This window comes from Polypterus senegalus, chromosome 5 (assembly GCF_016835505.1).
Source record: "Polypterus senegalus isolate Bchr_013 chromosome 5, ASM1683550v1, whole genome shotgun sequence".
In the NCBI taxonomy this organism is placed as follows: Eukaryota; Metazoa; Chordata; class Cladistia; order Polypteriformes; family Polypteridae; genus Polypterus; species Polypterus senegalus.
The window spans coordinates 129,477,805-129,494,303 of NC_053158.1; the positions used below are offsets into that span (position 1 = coordinate 129,477,805).

The 16,499-nt window shown below is 38.3% G+C and overlaps 1 protein-coding gene across 2 annotated transcripts in view; it reads right to left on the reverse strand.

The window, feature by feature from the left end:
* Positions 1-252: 252 nt before the first annotated feature.
* eci2 (enoyl-CoA delta isomerase 2) overlaps positions 253-16,499 on the reverse strand; it is a 68,194-nt gene continuing 51,947 nt past the window's right edge. Inside the window, exons 9-10 of one of the 2 annotated variants that reach the window (XM_039753354.1) lie at positions 2,725-2,868; positions 253-628 (exon numbers count right to left, since the gene is read on the reverse strand). In XM_039753354.1, coding sequence (XP_039609288.1) covers positions 473-628; positions 2,725-2,868 — 300 coding nt within the window. In that variant the 3' untranslated portion in view covers positions 253-472. Of the gene's footprint in view, positions 629-2,724; positions 2,869-16,499 lie in introns of those variants that run through there. The other variant, XM_039753355.1, reaches the window with a different exon arrangement.

The following is a 16,499-nucleotide window of genomic DNA, read 5'->3' on the forward strand; positions in this document are numbered from 1 at the left end:
CAGTTTAAGAGACACTTGGTGATTAATGAGTAAGTTGTAAAGTACATAGAAGGATTTAATGGATTTCTTTAGTTAAGATGGGTTTTGAGAAACAGTTGTAAAATAATGATTGAGGTTGCTGGTGTTGTAATACTTTTGGAAAATGCACTCCCATTACAGCTAGCTTTGTATTAAGGTGCATGGCTTAGCAACATTCATTGTATTAATGTATTACAATTTGGATGTAAAAATGAACCAATTATAGCAGTAGCCTAACAGTAATCAAAAGCCTAATGGCTACTTTTATTCAGTTATATCATAGTTGTTAATTAGTCAGGTTATTCAGAAGACACATAAAGCACAAAAATGTGTATCATTAAGGGAAATAGCTATAGTTCTTCCTTCTGATTGAAAACACCTAATTATTTACAATCAATATTTTCTCCATAGTAATATAAAGCACTGCATAAAGCAGTTACAAACATTTTTCCAATTACAGTTTAGCTTTATTTTGAAAGAAGCTCATGATAGCATTGAAACATTCATCAGAAGTCCACCTTTCCACCAGTCTTTCACACTCTTGGGTATTCACTTTATGAAGTTTTTCCTTCTCTACTTCTCTGATTAGCTGCTTTGAATAAGCCAGTGACTGAAAATGAAAAGAATTTTCATCAATAGTAATAATTACTTAAAAGAACACATTTTATCACAGCGGTTAATAAACATTAACTTATGTATAATTTTACATTATACTGTATTTGGAAAAAATGTACAGCAAAAACATGTTCCAACTTTAAAATAAAGCTTAGATCCAACAAATATTAATATAATTAACTTCATAACTGAACTTCTAAATGTCCACAGTCACATTTTCAGTCCTACCAATCTTTACCAATTTTTAAGCGTTTATGTAAAGGTTAAAGTGCCAAAATGCATCTCCCACCTAGGCTACCGAGTCTCTCTTTATATATTACTTCATAAAGAATGTTAAATGCTGCTGCTAAAGCACTGAATCATCCCAATATAGGATTCGTATTTAGCTATGGTATTCTAATTTACTAGATATTCAAGTGTATTTTTTCACTGAGTCTATTATTAAGGTTTATTAAATATATTTGTTGGGTCTAATGTGCACATATCAAACCTATGAGATAAGATTCATGAAATACGGTATAACTTAGTAGATAAAATACTTTTAAAGAAACTTTACCTATCTCCCATACACATTTATTTTTCAGTGTTTAGTGATGATATTGAAGTGATCGTCAATCAGCCAACCTATATGAATCTTTATTGCATAAACTGCTATTAATGGCTAAAAAAGGTTGAAATGATTAATTACAAATTTCTGGTTGAAAAGTGTGTGAACTGAAAGTTACAGTGGGGGAAATAAGTATTTGATCCCCTGCTTATCTCAGAAATTGATTCTGTTGACAGGTGTGCTTTACACACACATAGAGTATCTGAAATTGATTGATTGTAATCTATAGGAGCCAAAATTCTGGGTGGGTTGTAGGAGATCAAATACTTGTATCTCTCAATGACATGCAAATCAATATACAACTTTTATGTAATGTGTTTTTTCTGGATTTTTGCCTAATATTCTGTTTCTCTCCATTAAAATGAAACTACCATAAAATTAGAGTGTTCATTTCTTTGTAGGTGAGCAAACTAACAAATTCAGCAGGGGAATCAAATAGTTGTTTCTCCCACTGTAAAACACCAGGGATAAACCATCAGTAATCTGTGACTACTCCTGATGGTAGACATTGTGAAACTTATCCTCTCCCCTAACTAAGAGCAAAATGTATATTATTTCTGTAAATAAATGAGAACATACAGCCATTACTAACTTACTTATATTATTTAGACTAGTTTGTGTTACAGTAGCAAAGGAAATTTAGCATGTTATTTGCTAAGAAATAGAATACCAGTGTAAAGCACTGTGGAGAACAACGTGCAAATAACTGAGTACCACTGCTGGAAATCGGACAAAAAATTTATTTGAAAACAGAGCTACATCTGCTGCACTCAGACGAGGACTGTGAGGTTTCTAGATGGTATATAAGAAATATTCAAATTCAGCAATGTAAATATACATTACACACACCATTTGCTTTAATGTGTGTTTTTTTTTAGTTTTTTAAAAACTATAATGTGGAGACAGAATTACAGATCATTTTGGCCTGGACTTTATGCATGGCCTTTTGGGATAACAGTTTACAGTTTACTCTATAAGTGTTTAGTGTACTTTAAAAAGCTTATGCAACACCATGGGATTTTTACACTAGGCAGACTTTATGTACACAAGAAAACTCAATATTCTTAAATCTTAAATCATAATTTGTATTTTTTCTCCTTTGTGCCAAATTAAGTATAAATTTACAGGTTTCAGAGGAAAAAAAGAAGAATATATAAAACAAACTTGGCTTTGCATCATATATATATATATATATATATATATATATATATATATATATATATATATATATATATATATACGCACACAGAAAAAATAAATTTAAATTAAATTCACTTGGAAAATTTGTAATTTTTTTTCAGTGGATAAGAATATAGCCAACAATAATCTGCTGTAAGAGAACTACTTATTATTAACGATGTACTTTTGGTTTTGTGCCCTCATACTGTTAAATGAGCTATCAAAGATGGCATAGAACATGCATCAGTTAAAAAAAAACAACAAATATTCATTCACATTATTTTGAAATATAGTTTGAGACCTACATTTTTTGGAAGAGTTGCATAAGCTTTGACTCTGGCCCATGCCTCCTTCTGAAAGGTGCTGTCAGGGAAGACTTCTGTGACCAATCCTAGGTTACATGCTTCATGAGCAGTCAACTTTTTGTTAAACAAAAGGACTTCATTTGCCTAGGTAAAGGAAAAAAAAGGCAATAAACAATGAATACAAATTCTGTATAACTGAACAACAAAATATTAGATTGCTCAAAAATCTGTAGAACAGAAAACTATCCTTATAAATAGTAGAAGGAAAAGAGTTGTATTTCTTGAACAAAGATTAAAAAACATGCAGACAGCAGTAAAGTTCTTTGGTGGCACAGAAATTATGTTACTAAATGTTAAACAACAAAGAATTTTCAAAGTGACAACATTCAGTAATAGGATTCGGCCTAAAGCAATTGATTGGTGGCTTTCACAATGGCTAAAACCCACCTTCTTGTACTTGTCATGAAGTTATCAAGCCATCTAGTGGGGAAAACTATGACAAAAGTATTTAAAGCACTGTGGTTTTAAAAAGTGTTCCTTATTTGCAATTACAGAAAAAAAAGAATCCATATAAACTTCAGGCACTGAGTAAAAATAAGTGAAATTCAACTATTTTTCAAGTAATGAACTTTCTACTTTACATATGCATGATACATGGTTTGACAATTAAAGTTATTAATGTCAAAGTGTACAAAGGAAAAAAGTTTCCAGCTCTTCTGCAATGCAGTTATTGTGGGCTTTACAATTTCAGATGCTGGTAACGGACAAAGACTACATCTTAAAGGATATTTCCAAAAATTATTAATACAGTACCTACAGTCAATAGTATGCTCTGTTATCACATGAATCTAACCCAGCTCCAGCTTACATATTCAGGCAGTGTTACTTACGTTAACAAAAACTAAAAAGAGACATTCTGACATCATCCTTACAAGTTGAACTGGAAGAAGTTTGTTGTGCTACTGTGTGAGAGTGAATTAAAATACAAATTGCAGAAGCTTAAGGAGGCAGAAGGTATTAAATAGATGAAGTAGTTCTTTATTCTATTGACTGATTAAATTTTACTAATTTATCGTTTTAATTTAAAAAAAAAAAAAGGCTGAGTCAGTCCTTCCTTGAAGGCTACATCTGCAGGAGATGCAGGCTGATCCAGCATTTCGAGCTCAGGGTCACCAAACTAGAGGAGGAGATGACCAGCCTGCGTTGTAATAGAGGACTGGCAGACCTGGCCCACAAGTGGTTTAGAGAGATAGCATGCACCACTAAGGTGGTGCAAGAGGAGACCCTAGACCAGACAGGTAGAGATATTTGGGTCAAAGTCGCAAGTCAAAGGGTGCACAGGAGGAATCAATCCCAGAATTGGAAGTTTGAAACGTTCTCTGTTCCTTGCAAAGCAGGACAGTGTCTCTGAAGACTCTTGAGGTGGTAGGCAAGCATGAGGAGTGCCAAAGGGCCAACTATAAAATCAGTCCCCAGAAAGAGAGAGGCTGTGAAATTATTAGGGGGACTGAAGCATAGGTTTCATCCAGAGACATTGTATCACACAGTGTTGCCTTTCAGTTGCACAGGCAAGAGACCTCCCTAGAAAAGTTGATAGCCTCTTGGCCAGAGTGGGGATAGATCCAGCTGCCAATGTCCATGTTGGAACAAATTAGGGTAGTCTGTCAGTTTGTTTATTTAAAGAGTTAGGACCCAGGCTTAGAAACATAACTGACAAGACAGTCTTCTCTGAAGTTCTAGCTGTGCTACACTCCAGTCCAGGTAAGACTGAAAAGATCAGAAGGCTTAATTTGTGGTTCAAATTTTAGTACAGGATAGAAGAGTATAGGTTTACATGCAATTGGGATACCTTTTGGAGCAAAAGGGACCTGTTCCGCTGTAACAGTTTACTGTACATCTAAACCACAGGGGCGCCAATGTATGGGGGAGGCATATGAGTAGGTTAGTTGAGCAATTCTTAAACTAGGGAATGGGGAGACAGGGTGTTTAGGTTTAGAAATGTACATGAGGAGATGAACAATAGGGTACAACAAGTAGGCACGGTAATGCAAATTTTAACCCAAACAAGTGCTAAAGTGAAATAAACAATACATTAAAATTTGCTTGACTTAATGGATGAACCACATCTTAGAGAGGATATCTGAATTGTTCTGTAAAGCAACAGGGAAAGAGGCTTTATTTTAGGAGCATGCTGTAGACCCTTCAATGCAGACATAATTTCAAAACACATCTTTTTAATTACAGGCAGTCCCTGGGTTACGTACGAGATAGGGACTGTAGGTTTGTTTTTAAGTTGAATTTGTATGTAAGTTGGAATAGGTACATTATTTTAATAAATGCTATTGTTGACCGACTGTAACCAAGTGCTCTGCCAATGAAAGATGGAGTTTCACCTTCCTCTGACCTTTTTATTATTTCTACTTTATTTTCCATGGTGATGTTTTTTCTCTTCTTTACTGTATCACCAGCACTTGCATCAGATTTGTGTTTCAGAGACATTCTTGAAAGGTGAAGACAAAAGGTTAAGACGAGTTCTTCTGCACAGCACTGTACACACTATCATAGCAGGAAGGCACCCCTCGTCAGCACGCCTGGTGTACTGAACAAGAGACAACTTCCTGCTATGTACGAAACAATACAAGCAGGCTTGCTATGGAGAATGAATGGGGGCAGTGAGGGGTGGTTCACCAACCGCCCACCACACAGTCACCTCCACTTGCATACAGTATGCTGCCTGCAGCGTCAGCCCACCGAGAACAAACAGGGTGCGGCCAAAGGCGGGTAGTGAATCTCCCACAACCGCCCCCCATTCAACAGGCAGCCACCCGAAGCACACTACAATGCTGCCCCCCGCCGCCCCTTTCACCCTCAATGGCCTCCATTCAGCCCCAACCGGGTCACTGCTTGCAGCATTACCAGCCGCCCAACAAGAACGAACGGGGCAGCCGTTCCAGGGACAATGCAAGGCTGTGTGTTGGGCGGGCAGTGAAATGCCCTCCCAACCCATCCAGCCTCGAGCATTAGCTGTGGCAGTGTGGTGGGCGGGCAGCAAACGCCCCCCTCCGCCCCATCAAGACTCTGTCCTGCACACCCCATTCATCAACCGGAGCCGCCCCAGGGACACTACACTGTGCGAGCAGTGAAACCGTCCCACCTCCAGCCTCCGTCCAGCCACCACTTACCACGTCCCCAGGCCGGAGATGACAGAGCGGCAGTTACTGAGGAGCCTGCATCGTGTCCCCCAGACAGATGAAGGAGCAGCTCTGGCCCCGTTCGTAAGTCGTATGTTGAATGTCCGTAATTTGGGGACTACCTGTATAGTAAACAGGCAAGTTTACAGGGAGATGATTATAGTCAGAGGGATACCATAACTACCCAGATATTAACAGAGCTAACTTTGTAAATGGTGGATTACAGGAGTTTTTAGACATAATCAGTTACTTTTTTTTTTTTTTTAAACAAAGTACGTTAAAGCAACAATGTGGAAGGAAGCCCGACTAGATTTAGTGTAATAATCAGGACAGAACTGAGGGTGTAGAGGTAAATTGAACTGCTGGGAACAAATGATCATCTATACTAATAAAAGGCAAAGCCCTCACCGACTGACAGACTGACTGACTGACTGACTGACTCACTCACTTACTGACTCATCACTAATTCTCCAACTTCCCATGTAGGTAGAAAGCTGAAATTTGGCAGGCTTATTCCTTAAAGCTTACTTAAAAAAGTTAAGCAGGATTCATTTCGAAATTCTACGCGCAAGGGTCATAACGGTCAACAACGTCCACCATGTTGAACTTTCTTATTTCACGAAATTGGTAGGTGGCTTCCCTGAGCTAACCGAAACCAATGTACGTACTTATTTCGGTGGTATGATGCCACTGTCGGCCGCCATATTGAACTTTTTAACAGTCTTTGTTACTTATGGGCCCATCTTCAAGAAATTTGGTACATGGGTTCCCAACACTAACTGAACAGTACTTACGTACATATATACGTTCATAGCCTGCACCTCGGTCACCGTGTGAGGTGGCGTTGGGTCCCCCATCCCAATGCCTCCCACGTTGTTGGCTGCCTGCCTATATAAAACCGTCCGTCGCTCCGGTCTCTAGATTCCCTTCCTTGCTTCACTACGGGATTCACGTCTCCCTACTGATAACTACAGCCTTTTTGTTTAATGCACGGCTTCTCCTCTGTTTTATTGTTTGTTTATTACAATTATAGTTATTGTATAGGTATTTTACACTTACTTTACATTGCTCAGGTACCCATTTCCTTTATCATTCCAACCCCCATTACCAGGTCTATCGAGATGATCACTATCGATCAAAGAACTGTCATTAAACGAGTGGTTTCCATGCCCGGAGATGGCACCTACCTATTCCATTCTCTTTGTTACATATTGCACGGCCATATCAGGCTCACTCTTGATATCCGGAAGAACATTCTGTCTTATGTATTGAATGACTGGGACAGGTTCAAGGTGTGGACTGATGACAAGACAGGAGATAATTATACTACACAGGAGCCCTTCACCTATGGTTCTGCATGTGAGTTGATGGCTGCTGCTGAATTGTTCGGTTGTCGCTTTCAAGTGTACCGAAATGGCCAAATATTTTACACCTTTCGACAACCACCAATGCCTCTTAAACATCTTAGATTCACAGGAGACGATTTCAGTTTTGGACACTTTGATGTTTAGGAATGTTTAAACTCTCAAAAGCTGGATGTGATTTTATCGATGAAACCGTTTGTGTGCTTACAACGCTTGACAGATGCCAAATGTCACTTCAACACAACAAATCCTGCAAATACTGTTGTAATTGAAACAAACCATGAAACTCAAACCGATTATGACAGCAGCAATCCAAGCTGTGAGATTTGAAACAAGATTACTGTTCACATGGCTAACTGTAAGTTACATGCTCAAGAGTAAGCTCAGCGCACAGCTTTGTCAGTTTGGCTCTCTGGTTGTAATATGACCATGTGGTATACAAAGAGATCCTTAACAAATAATTATTGGCATATTTTTCCTCAGTTTAAAAAGGTTCAATTTTCTTCTTAATAAAAATTTTAATGCAGTACTTCGCCGTTGAGAAGCGCGGGTATTTTGCTAGTAATATAATACAATTCTCATGTTAAGTGTGTATGCAAAAACTAAACTGTTACGTTTAACTTTCGTAGGGAAGAAGTCTAAAACAGATGAACTGAGATAAGCTTTTAAGCATGGAGACCTTGAAGGATCAGTGGAACAGGTTTTAAAACATTTTACAAATAATGCAGGACTAGAACATCCCCAAAAATTGGAGTTAGTAGCAAATAATAATAAAAAAAATCTGTAGTAGGTAAGTAAGATGATAAAAAAGGAGCTGCAAAGGAAAAAAAAAAAACAGTTATAAGGCATACAAAAGTAATAACTCATACTGATCATAGGGAGTATGAGAGCAGGAGGACAATCGTTAAGAAGAATATTAGGAAAGCTAAAAGGCAGTTACAGAGAAAAATTGCAGATAAGATTAAAGATGACCTAAAGAGACTCTTTCAGTATTTCAGTATAAAAAGAATAGTCAAAGAGGAGGTGAAGTAGGAATAGTATAGAAGAATTCAAATAGACAGTGAAATAGTAGATGTTATAAACTTGCATTTGTCTTCACATGTAAGGGAGTGGATAACCTCCCAGCAAAAACTAGGTTTTGTAATTTTAATTTTCACCATGCTACTCTATGTGCATAATGTAAATGTGAGCATGCAATTGGCAGAATATTTATTAAATAGTATTTAAAACCATACAGTTAGAGTTGAGCATTAATCTGTGCATGTGTGAAGTACCCTTGCTTCTGTTACCCAAATCTGTGGATTCCACTGGTCATTTCGTCCATCAGTCAGCTTTCTAATCTAGTGAGTACAAAGCCTCATCATTTTGTCAGTTACTTATTCCATGGATTTCACTGGCCATAACTGACTGTCAGTTGCAGATGCTTTGTTGTCAGTGAATGGCAGGTAGCTTCACCAATCTTCAATGAAAAGGTGCTCAAGTCAAAATATGCCACATGTTTCTTTAGAAGTTGGAGCTAAATAGTTTGAAAATTTGAGCCATGGAGGATTTTTCAATCTCAAAGAGACACCCCTCCCCACCACACACACAAAATTTAAAATTAGGTCAGAATTCAGACTTTAAAAAATGTTACCTATATATATGAAAGAAGGTAGAATTCTAGCAATTTCAGCCTTATTTTCAAACAGATATAGCTTGTTTGCTGACAGCACTTTTGCAATAACAGATTAAGCAGATGTATATCATGCAATCAATGCTATTAACTGAGCTGACATTACATGGTACATGTATACTGTACTTTTAGATTTAATTAAGGTATTAGTACTGATGCTTTAATGTGGGCAGTGCTGTGTCACAAATTGTAACTTTTTAAGGTCATTGTTCGGCTGGAGTCTACATTGGCCCTGTGGATCAATGACTACAGGAAGAAGAATATCTCGCTGGAGACCAACACCATCTGGACGAAGGCCAAGAAACTTTATGATAGTTTTGCAGAAAGCAGGGGTGTTCACGACGGTGACGAGGATGAAGATGAGGACGACGACGCAGAAGCAGGACCGTTGAGTGCTTCTCCCACCAGACCAACTCCATTCAGTGCCAGCAAGGGCTGGTTTGACAAATCCACGCTATGGACTCAACAGTGTTTCTTTCTCTGCATGGAGAAGCTGCCTCTGCGGATCAAGCCGGAGCCAAGGAGTACGTGCACATGTTCAAAGCCATCATCGAGGAAGGGGGCTATAAACCTGAGCAAGTTTTCAACATGGATGAGACGGGCTTATTTTGGAAACAGATGCCGTCTCACACTTTTATTATGAAGCCAAAGCCCCTGGTTTTAAGGCCCAAAAAGATAGAGTAACTTTGAATATGTGTGGGAATGCTGGGGGCTTTATCATAAAGCCAGGGCTTATTTATAAATCAAAAAACCCAAGGGCCCTAATAAACAAGAATAAGAATGTGTTGCCTGTGTACTGGGTGCACAACCCCAAGGCCTGGATCACAAAACTCCTCACAACTGATTGGTTCCACCAGTGCTTTATCCCAGAGGTTGAGCTTTATCTGGCAGAGAAAGGCCTCGAATTGAAAGCCTCGAAGCTATGGACTCGGATGAAGACTTCGCTAAAGGCATACTGCCGTGACTACACAATTGCATCGTGTCTCATAAATATTCAGAAGGCCATAAAGGAGATGAAGAGTGAAACTTTAAATGCCAGCTGGAAAAATCTGTGGTCAGAAGTGGTCCACAATTACAAGGGATTCTCTCCTGATGAAGTCCATCACTCTGCAGTAGATAAGGCCGTGAAGCTGCCAAAACTACTGGGAGGAGATGACTTCAATGATATGACTCCTGATGACGTGAATGACCTGATTGATGCCCACTAACAACTGTTGACGGACGAAGACCTGACGGAGATGACGAAGTCAGCAAGCGAAGAAGAGGATGTGAAACAAGAGGAACTACGGGGTGAAGAGGAGGAGGAGGTTGGCCTAACACTCAATCGTCTTGCAACCATGGTCAGAATGGCCAAAGAACTTCAGCGAGTGGCTGAAGAATGGGACCCCCAGATGTTTCGTTCGTTGCAGTTTGTAAATACAAATTGAGAGTGGCATGTCAGTTTATAAAAACCTTCTCGCTCAGAAGAAAAAGCAGTGCCAGCAACTCCCCATAACTATGTTCATCACTCGGACGAAGAGATCAGCTACGCCTACGCCTTTAGCAAAAACAGGAGTTACAGACGAGGGCAAAGATACTGTACCACCCGATGAAGCGCCTGATGAAGTGGTGCCTTCAGAAGAGCTGTAATGATCTTCTTGGCTGTGCAGTACACTCATCTCATCATCATCACCTTCATTGTCATCAGTACTGCACAGCTAATTCATCATCTTCATCATTCAAGTTGTAGTACTGTATACTTTAATGGGGAGTACCCATATAGAATGTTATATGTTGTTAAAATTACGTAGGTTTAAGAGTGTAGAAAGTGTTTAAGAGCATTGGAAGTGTTTATAAGAGTGTGGGAAGGATTTATAAGGCCTTAAAATATATATAAATAATAAAATAAACATAGGTCGCTATTTCGCAGATTTTCACCTATCGCTGGGGGGCTCTGGAACATAACCCCCGCGATAGGTGAGGAATGACTGTACTTGTGTTACTAATCAAGTATTTCTTCTTAAATGTCATTTCATACTTATGCATATAGTATGATGTCACTATGTACACACCCTTCAAATAAAGTGTTACTGAATTTTGTCAAATTATATTAATGCTGTCTATGCATGATTAAGTAATTTCCAGAAAAGCCACCACTTTAAAATATAATCACATTGAATCGGAGCACTGTGAATCCGAATCGAATTGGGGCACCAGTGCTGATACCCAGCCCTGCTGCAGACTGCAATCTTGATTATGTCTCTATATTGTAAAAAAAAAATCCTGGAAAGGAAAAGCAGGGCGACGAGATGTGACCTTCTCGGAAGCTCTCGGAAGACACTTAAAAGACCTGTGAGACACAAACAATATCAAATAAGTGCATGGCCAGCAAAACACTCAGTCATGCAAAGGTACGTAGCACACAAAGATCCTGTGCTCTCAGCACATATAAAGAGTATAAGGACAATATATTCTAGATGAAACATCAACGACTAAGCAAAGAAGAAAGAGCAGCACAGAGAAAAGAGACCCAAAAGCGTTGGGAGAGGAAAAAAAAAAAAAGGCAGATAAGAGATTATGAAAGCAGTGGTGTTCGAAAGGCTCAAACAAACGATGGTGCAATACATACAGTATTCAGAGAAAGGTAAAGAATATGAAAGCAGTAAAATGCGAAAGTATTGTAGTGTCCCAGCCAGGTTGAAGCCTATTTTATTTTAGGTGATTGTTAGGTCTGAATGAGGGAGAGTGGAGTACAGCACGGAAGACTGAAAGAGGGGTGTTGATTGATACGGTAAGGGCGGGGGGTGAGACCCGGGGGATGAGGGGTTGGAGATGGTGCTAGAAAGTTGTGTTTGGGAATACGAAGTCGGCGATTGGTCAAGTAAAACTTGTGTGACACTTTATTACGTCAGTTGCTACAGTATCAAAAAAAAAAGTTAGTAAAGAGTACATTAGCACAAACAAAAGGAAATTAATCATCAGGACCAGGTGTAATTGAAAAAATAGCAGGATAAAGCAAGGTCAGAAATAAAAGGCAAAGAGCAGAAAACAAAGTCTTTTCGCCATCATTCAATGCACAAAACGTAGATTTACACAATAATGAACCATATGTTATGAGAATCTGTGGTCCCGCAACAGTTAAAGCAACGACGAGTTAAAGTTCAAAGGAAACACAATTCGGGCAGGTGTATACTTATGGATCATGGAGAAGCAATGCAAATTTTAACAGGTGACAAGAAAGGTAATGTATATATTCCGCGAATAACATTAGACACCAAAGTAGATCTTGATATGCCATTCGTATTAAAATGTTTACAGTTTCCCGTGAGAATAGCTTTTGCTATGACAATTAACAAATCACAGGGACAAAAATTAGAAAAAGTCAGATTATTTATTAGAGAAACAGAAACAACATTCATTCACGGGCAGTTACATGTTGCGTTGTCACAATGCGTCTCAAAAAGCAGAATCAAAATTCAATGCAATCTTGAAGAAATGGTAATTCCAAATATTGCTTTTAATGAAGCTTTAAAAGTAAAAGTGCAAATAATGAAATTGAAACAATTCCAAAGAAAAAAAAAGCTTTTAAAATTGGTCAATTAATAAAGAAAATGGTATACTTATAGAAATGCAGTATAAATATATATTGAAAAACTTTCATCTCTGTTTCTGCTGTTATTGTTATTGACATAGTTCATGTAAGGACTTCAAAAATAAGCAAAGAAAGAATTCTCTGAAACAAAAAAACACTTTCAAACTGAGCAGATGCCATATGCTCTGCATAAGTACATATCTAAAAATAAATATAAAAAAAGTGTATATGTGCAGTGATTTTACTGCTTGCAAAGAGAATTAAAAAAAGAAAGGGTTTTTGAAATTAAATATGTTCTTAAACCTGTTGAAGGGTTAAGTAAGAAATGAGATCAGATGACATCAGTTGACAAGTATAACATGAATGATATACAATTTGACAACTATAAAGAAAACTGTTTTTACACTTGCGAAACTGTTTATGTGGGCATATTTGGTGAGTAAAGTAAAACTAACCAAATGTGACAAAAACTACATGTTAATAAAAATAAATAAACCCTAAAAGGAAAAAATATCTGTAGCCAATTATGCCAAGGTTTCATGGTGCAGGACACTGCTACATTTCAAAGTTGTTTATGTTTGCAAAAAACCTATAACTCACTCAAAAGCAATAATGGTATTTTTAAATACCCAAGGGTGTCTTTCTGGAGGCCCAGAGCAAACCAGGAACTAACATTGGAATTGGACTTCTAACCTCTAACCTCTCTCTCTCTCTCTTTCCTCCTAGGGCACGAATTAGAGGTAGACAATGGCCAACAGTGGGGTAAATTGCATTGCAATCGTAGTTGAAGAACTCCAGGCACTCGACGAACAGGTTCAGAAACCCCTGTCCCGACGGAGGTACCTTAGAGATCTGAAGGCTTTGCTACTGGATAAACTGTCCTCGGCATCTGTAATCGGCGTAACATCAACCCCGCGTTGTGCCGACCTCACCCCCATGTCTCGTAGGAGCGACACCGCTGATGACCTTGTGGATTTCAGCTATGCAGGCAGGGGTTCAAAGCCAGAGCACCTCCATCGGCACAGGCGAGTGTCCTAACTCAGAACCGGTTCGACCCTCTCCACATCCCCAGTTCGCCTTCAGCCCCTGGTGATGTAATAGTGGTAGGTGATTCTATTGTTAGAAACCTTAATATCGCATGCCCTAATGGAAAATCGTTTGTTTCTTGTTTTCCCGGTGCTCGTGTCCGAGATGTGATGAGATGTGTGCCGGCAATCTACGAGAAGCACAAGGAGAGGGCAGTTGGAGAAATCGTTTTGCATGCCGGAATAAATGAAATAAGGCACCGACAATCAGAAATCCTGAAGGCTGACTTCGCAGCTTTGATTAAAGACACGAAGGAGAGGACCCCATCGGCAAAGATCTTCATTTCGGGTCCACTACCTCTGGTCAGACGATCCAACGAGTACTACAGTCGTCTGCTAGGATTGAACAACTGGCTACAGGATTTCTGCAAGAAGCAAGGATCGGTTTCATCAACAATTGGAATCTCTTTTGGAAAGGCCGTTCTTCAAGCGTGATGGCCTGCATCCAACAGTTTCGCGCCGGGTCCTCTCGAAAACATATCAAGGTAATTCGTTTTCTTGACTATCTATCTCTGCTCTTAACCCTTCCGAAATGATACTGTTGTGCTAGGACATGATAAGTGTTTAATAGAATCTTCCGTTAAAGTGCACAACATTAATACTGTAATAAGCAATCTCAATGCACGTAGAAAATCTAGGAAATATGGCATAAACTCCAATAATCTAATTAAAATTACTATTTTAGAGGAACAATGTATTAAAACTATAAAAACAGATCACAGATTAAACAAAAATACACACAGAGCGCTAATAAAATAATTTAGTTCCTATTCCAAATATCAATAACGCATATAGTACTCATCTCTGCACCTCCAAACATTAAATATGGCACTATTAAATGTTAGAGCTTTAACTAACAAAACTTTTTATCAACGATCTTATTAGTGATAAAAAATAGATTTATTGCACTAAGTGAAACGTGGCTTAACTCAGACAGCGCAGCTGTTTTAATCGAATCTGCCTCCGGATTACAGTTTTACTCTGCAGACCGCCAGGGAAAAGGGGGGATTGGCTAACATTTACTCGAGCCGTTAAAATGTAAAGATGTCAGTTTTGGTAAGTTCAAGTCCTTTGAGTATCTCGCCGTTGTTATCATGGAGATTCTCAAGTTCTAGTATATCCGTGTATAGACCTCCTAAATTCAACGTCTTTTTTGAGGAATTCTCTGACTTAATGTCAATTTTAATTACTAACTATGACACACTCCTAATAGTTGGCGACTTTAATTTTCATATAGATAATCAGTGTGATCTAAAAGTAAAAGAATTTATGAACCTCCTGGATTCTTTTGATTTGAGACAACTCATAAATCAGCCTACACATAAAGCAGGTCATACGTTAGACTTAGTGATTACTAAAGGACTGAAAGTTGATATAAAACAGATCATTGATATCGGTCTATCAGACCATTTCCTTCTACTATTTAATATAGAAATAAAGATAAAAACACTCATGAGAAGCATATTGTTAAAAACGCTTCTTTGACTCGCAGCAGCTTTAAAACTTACAAACATTTAAGCAATCAGTCCGTTTATAGTGCCAGCTATAATAGCGAGGATAATGTAAATAGTAAGGTGGAAAGATTTAATACTAAAGTGAGAGCTGCTGTTGACATAGTCGCACCTGAAAAGACAGTAAAAATCTTCTAGCATTGGTATACCATGGAAGACCCAAAGAGTGTCTGATTTAAAGAGAACATGCCGTAGAGCTGAGCGTAAATGGAGGAAGACTAAACTTACTATCCACTATGAAATATTAAAAGTCAAAATAACAGAATACAATAACACTGTCCATCTTGAGAGCGCTGCTATTTCTCTAAGATTATAAATAACAATGCTAGTAATCCCAGAGTCTTATTTTCTACAATTGATCGCCTACTAAACCCAGGTAACTCAAAGGAATGCCTCCAAAGTACTTCCAGTGAAACCTGTGAGGCTATCGCTGTATTTTTCAATCAAAAAATTAATGATATTAGAAATAACATAGTATATCTCCCCAACACTAAGGATCCTCCTAAACCCCAGCATCCTGTTATAAACAAATTAAACTCTTTCACTAGGATAGATTTACCTGATTTACAAAAATAATATCTCAATTAAAACCCTCCACCTGCGTCCTTGACCCAATACCAACAAGGTTTTTCAAAGAAGTATCAGGCGTGCTAATTGATAATGTTCTTGACATAGTAAATTGTCATTAGATACGGGGTCTTCCCAGACTGTCTTAAGACTGCTGTAGTTAAACCCCTACTTAAGAAACATAATCTTGACCCCGCTCTTGAAAATTTTAGACCCATCTCTAACCTGCCTTCTTAAGTAAAGTTCTGAGAAGGCAGTCATTATGCAGTTAAATGACCACCTAAATAAACATGCTATTCTTGATAAATTTCAGTCAGGTTTTAGAACAAATCACAGCACAGAAACTGCACTCGTTAAAGTAGTAAATGACTTTTGGTGAATGCAGACAGAGGCCATTTATCTGTTCTCATCCTCTTAGATCTGAGTGCTGCATTTGACACCATTGATCACAATATTCTTAGAAATCGCCTTAGTCAATGGGTGGGCCTCTCTGGCAGTGTCTTAAATTGGTTTGAATCCTACCTGACAGGGAGAAAATTTTTGTTAGTTGTGGTAATTACAACTCAAAGACACATAATATCCAATATGGTGTTCCACAAGGCTCTATCCTGGGTCCGCTGTTATTCTCAATCTACATGCTTCCGTTAGGTCAGATTATCTCAGGGCACAACGTGAGCTACCACAGCTATGCTGATGACACACAGCTGTACTTATCAATAGCACCTGATGACCCTGATTCTATTGATTCACTAACACAATGTCTGACTTGTATCTCAGAATGGATGAATAGTAACTTTCTCAAGTTAAATAAAGA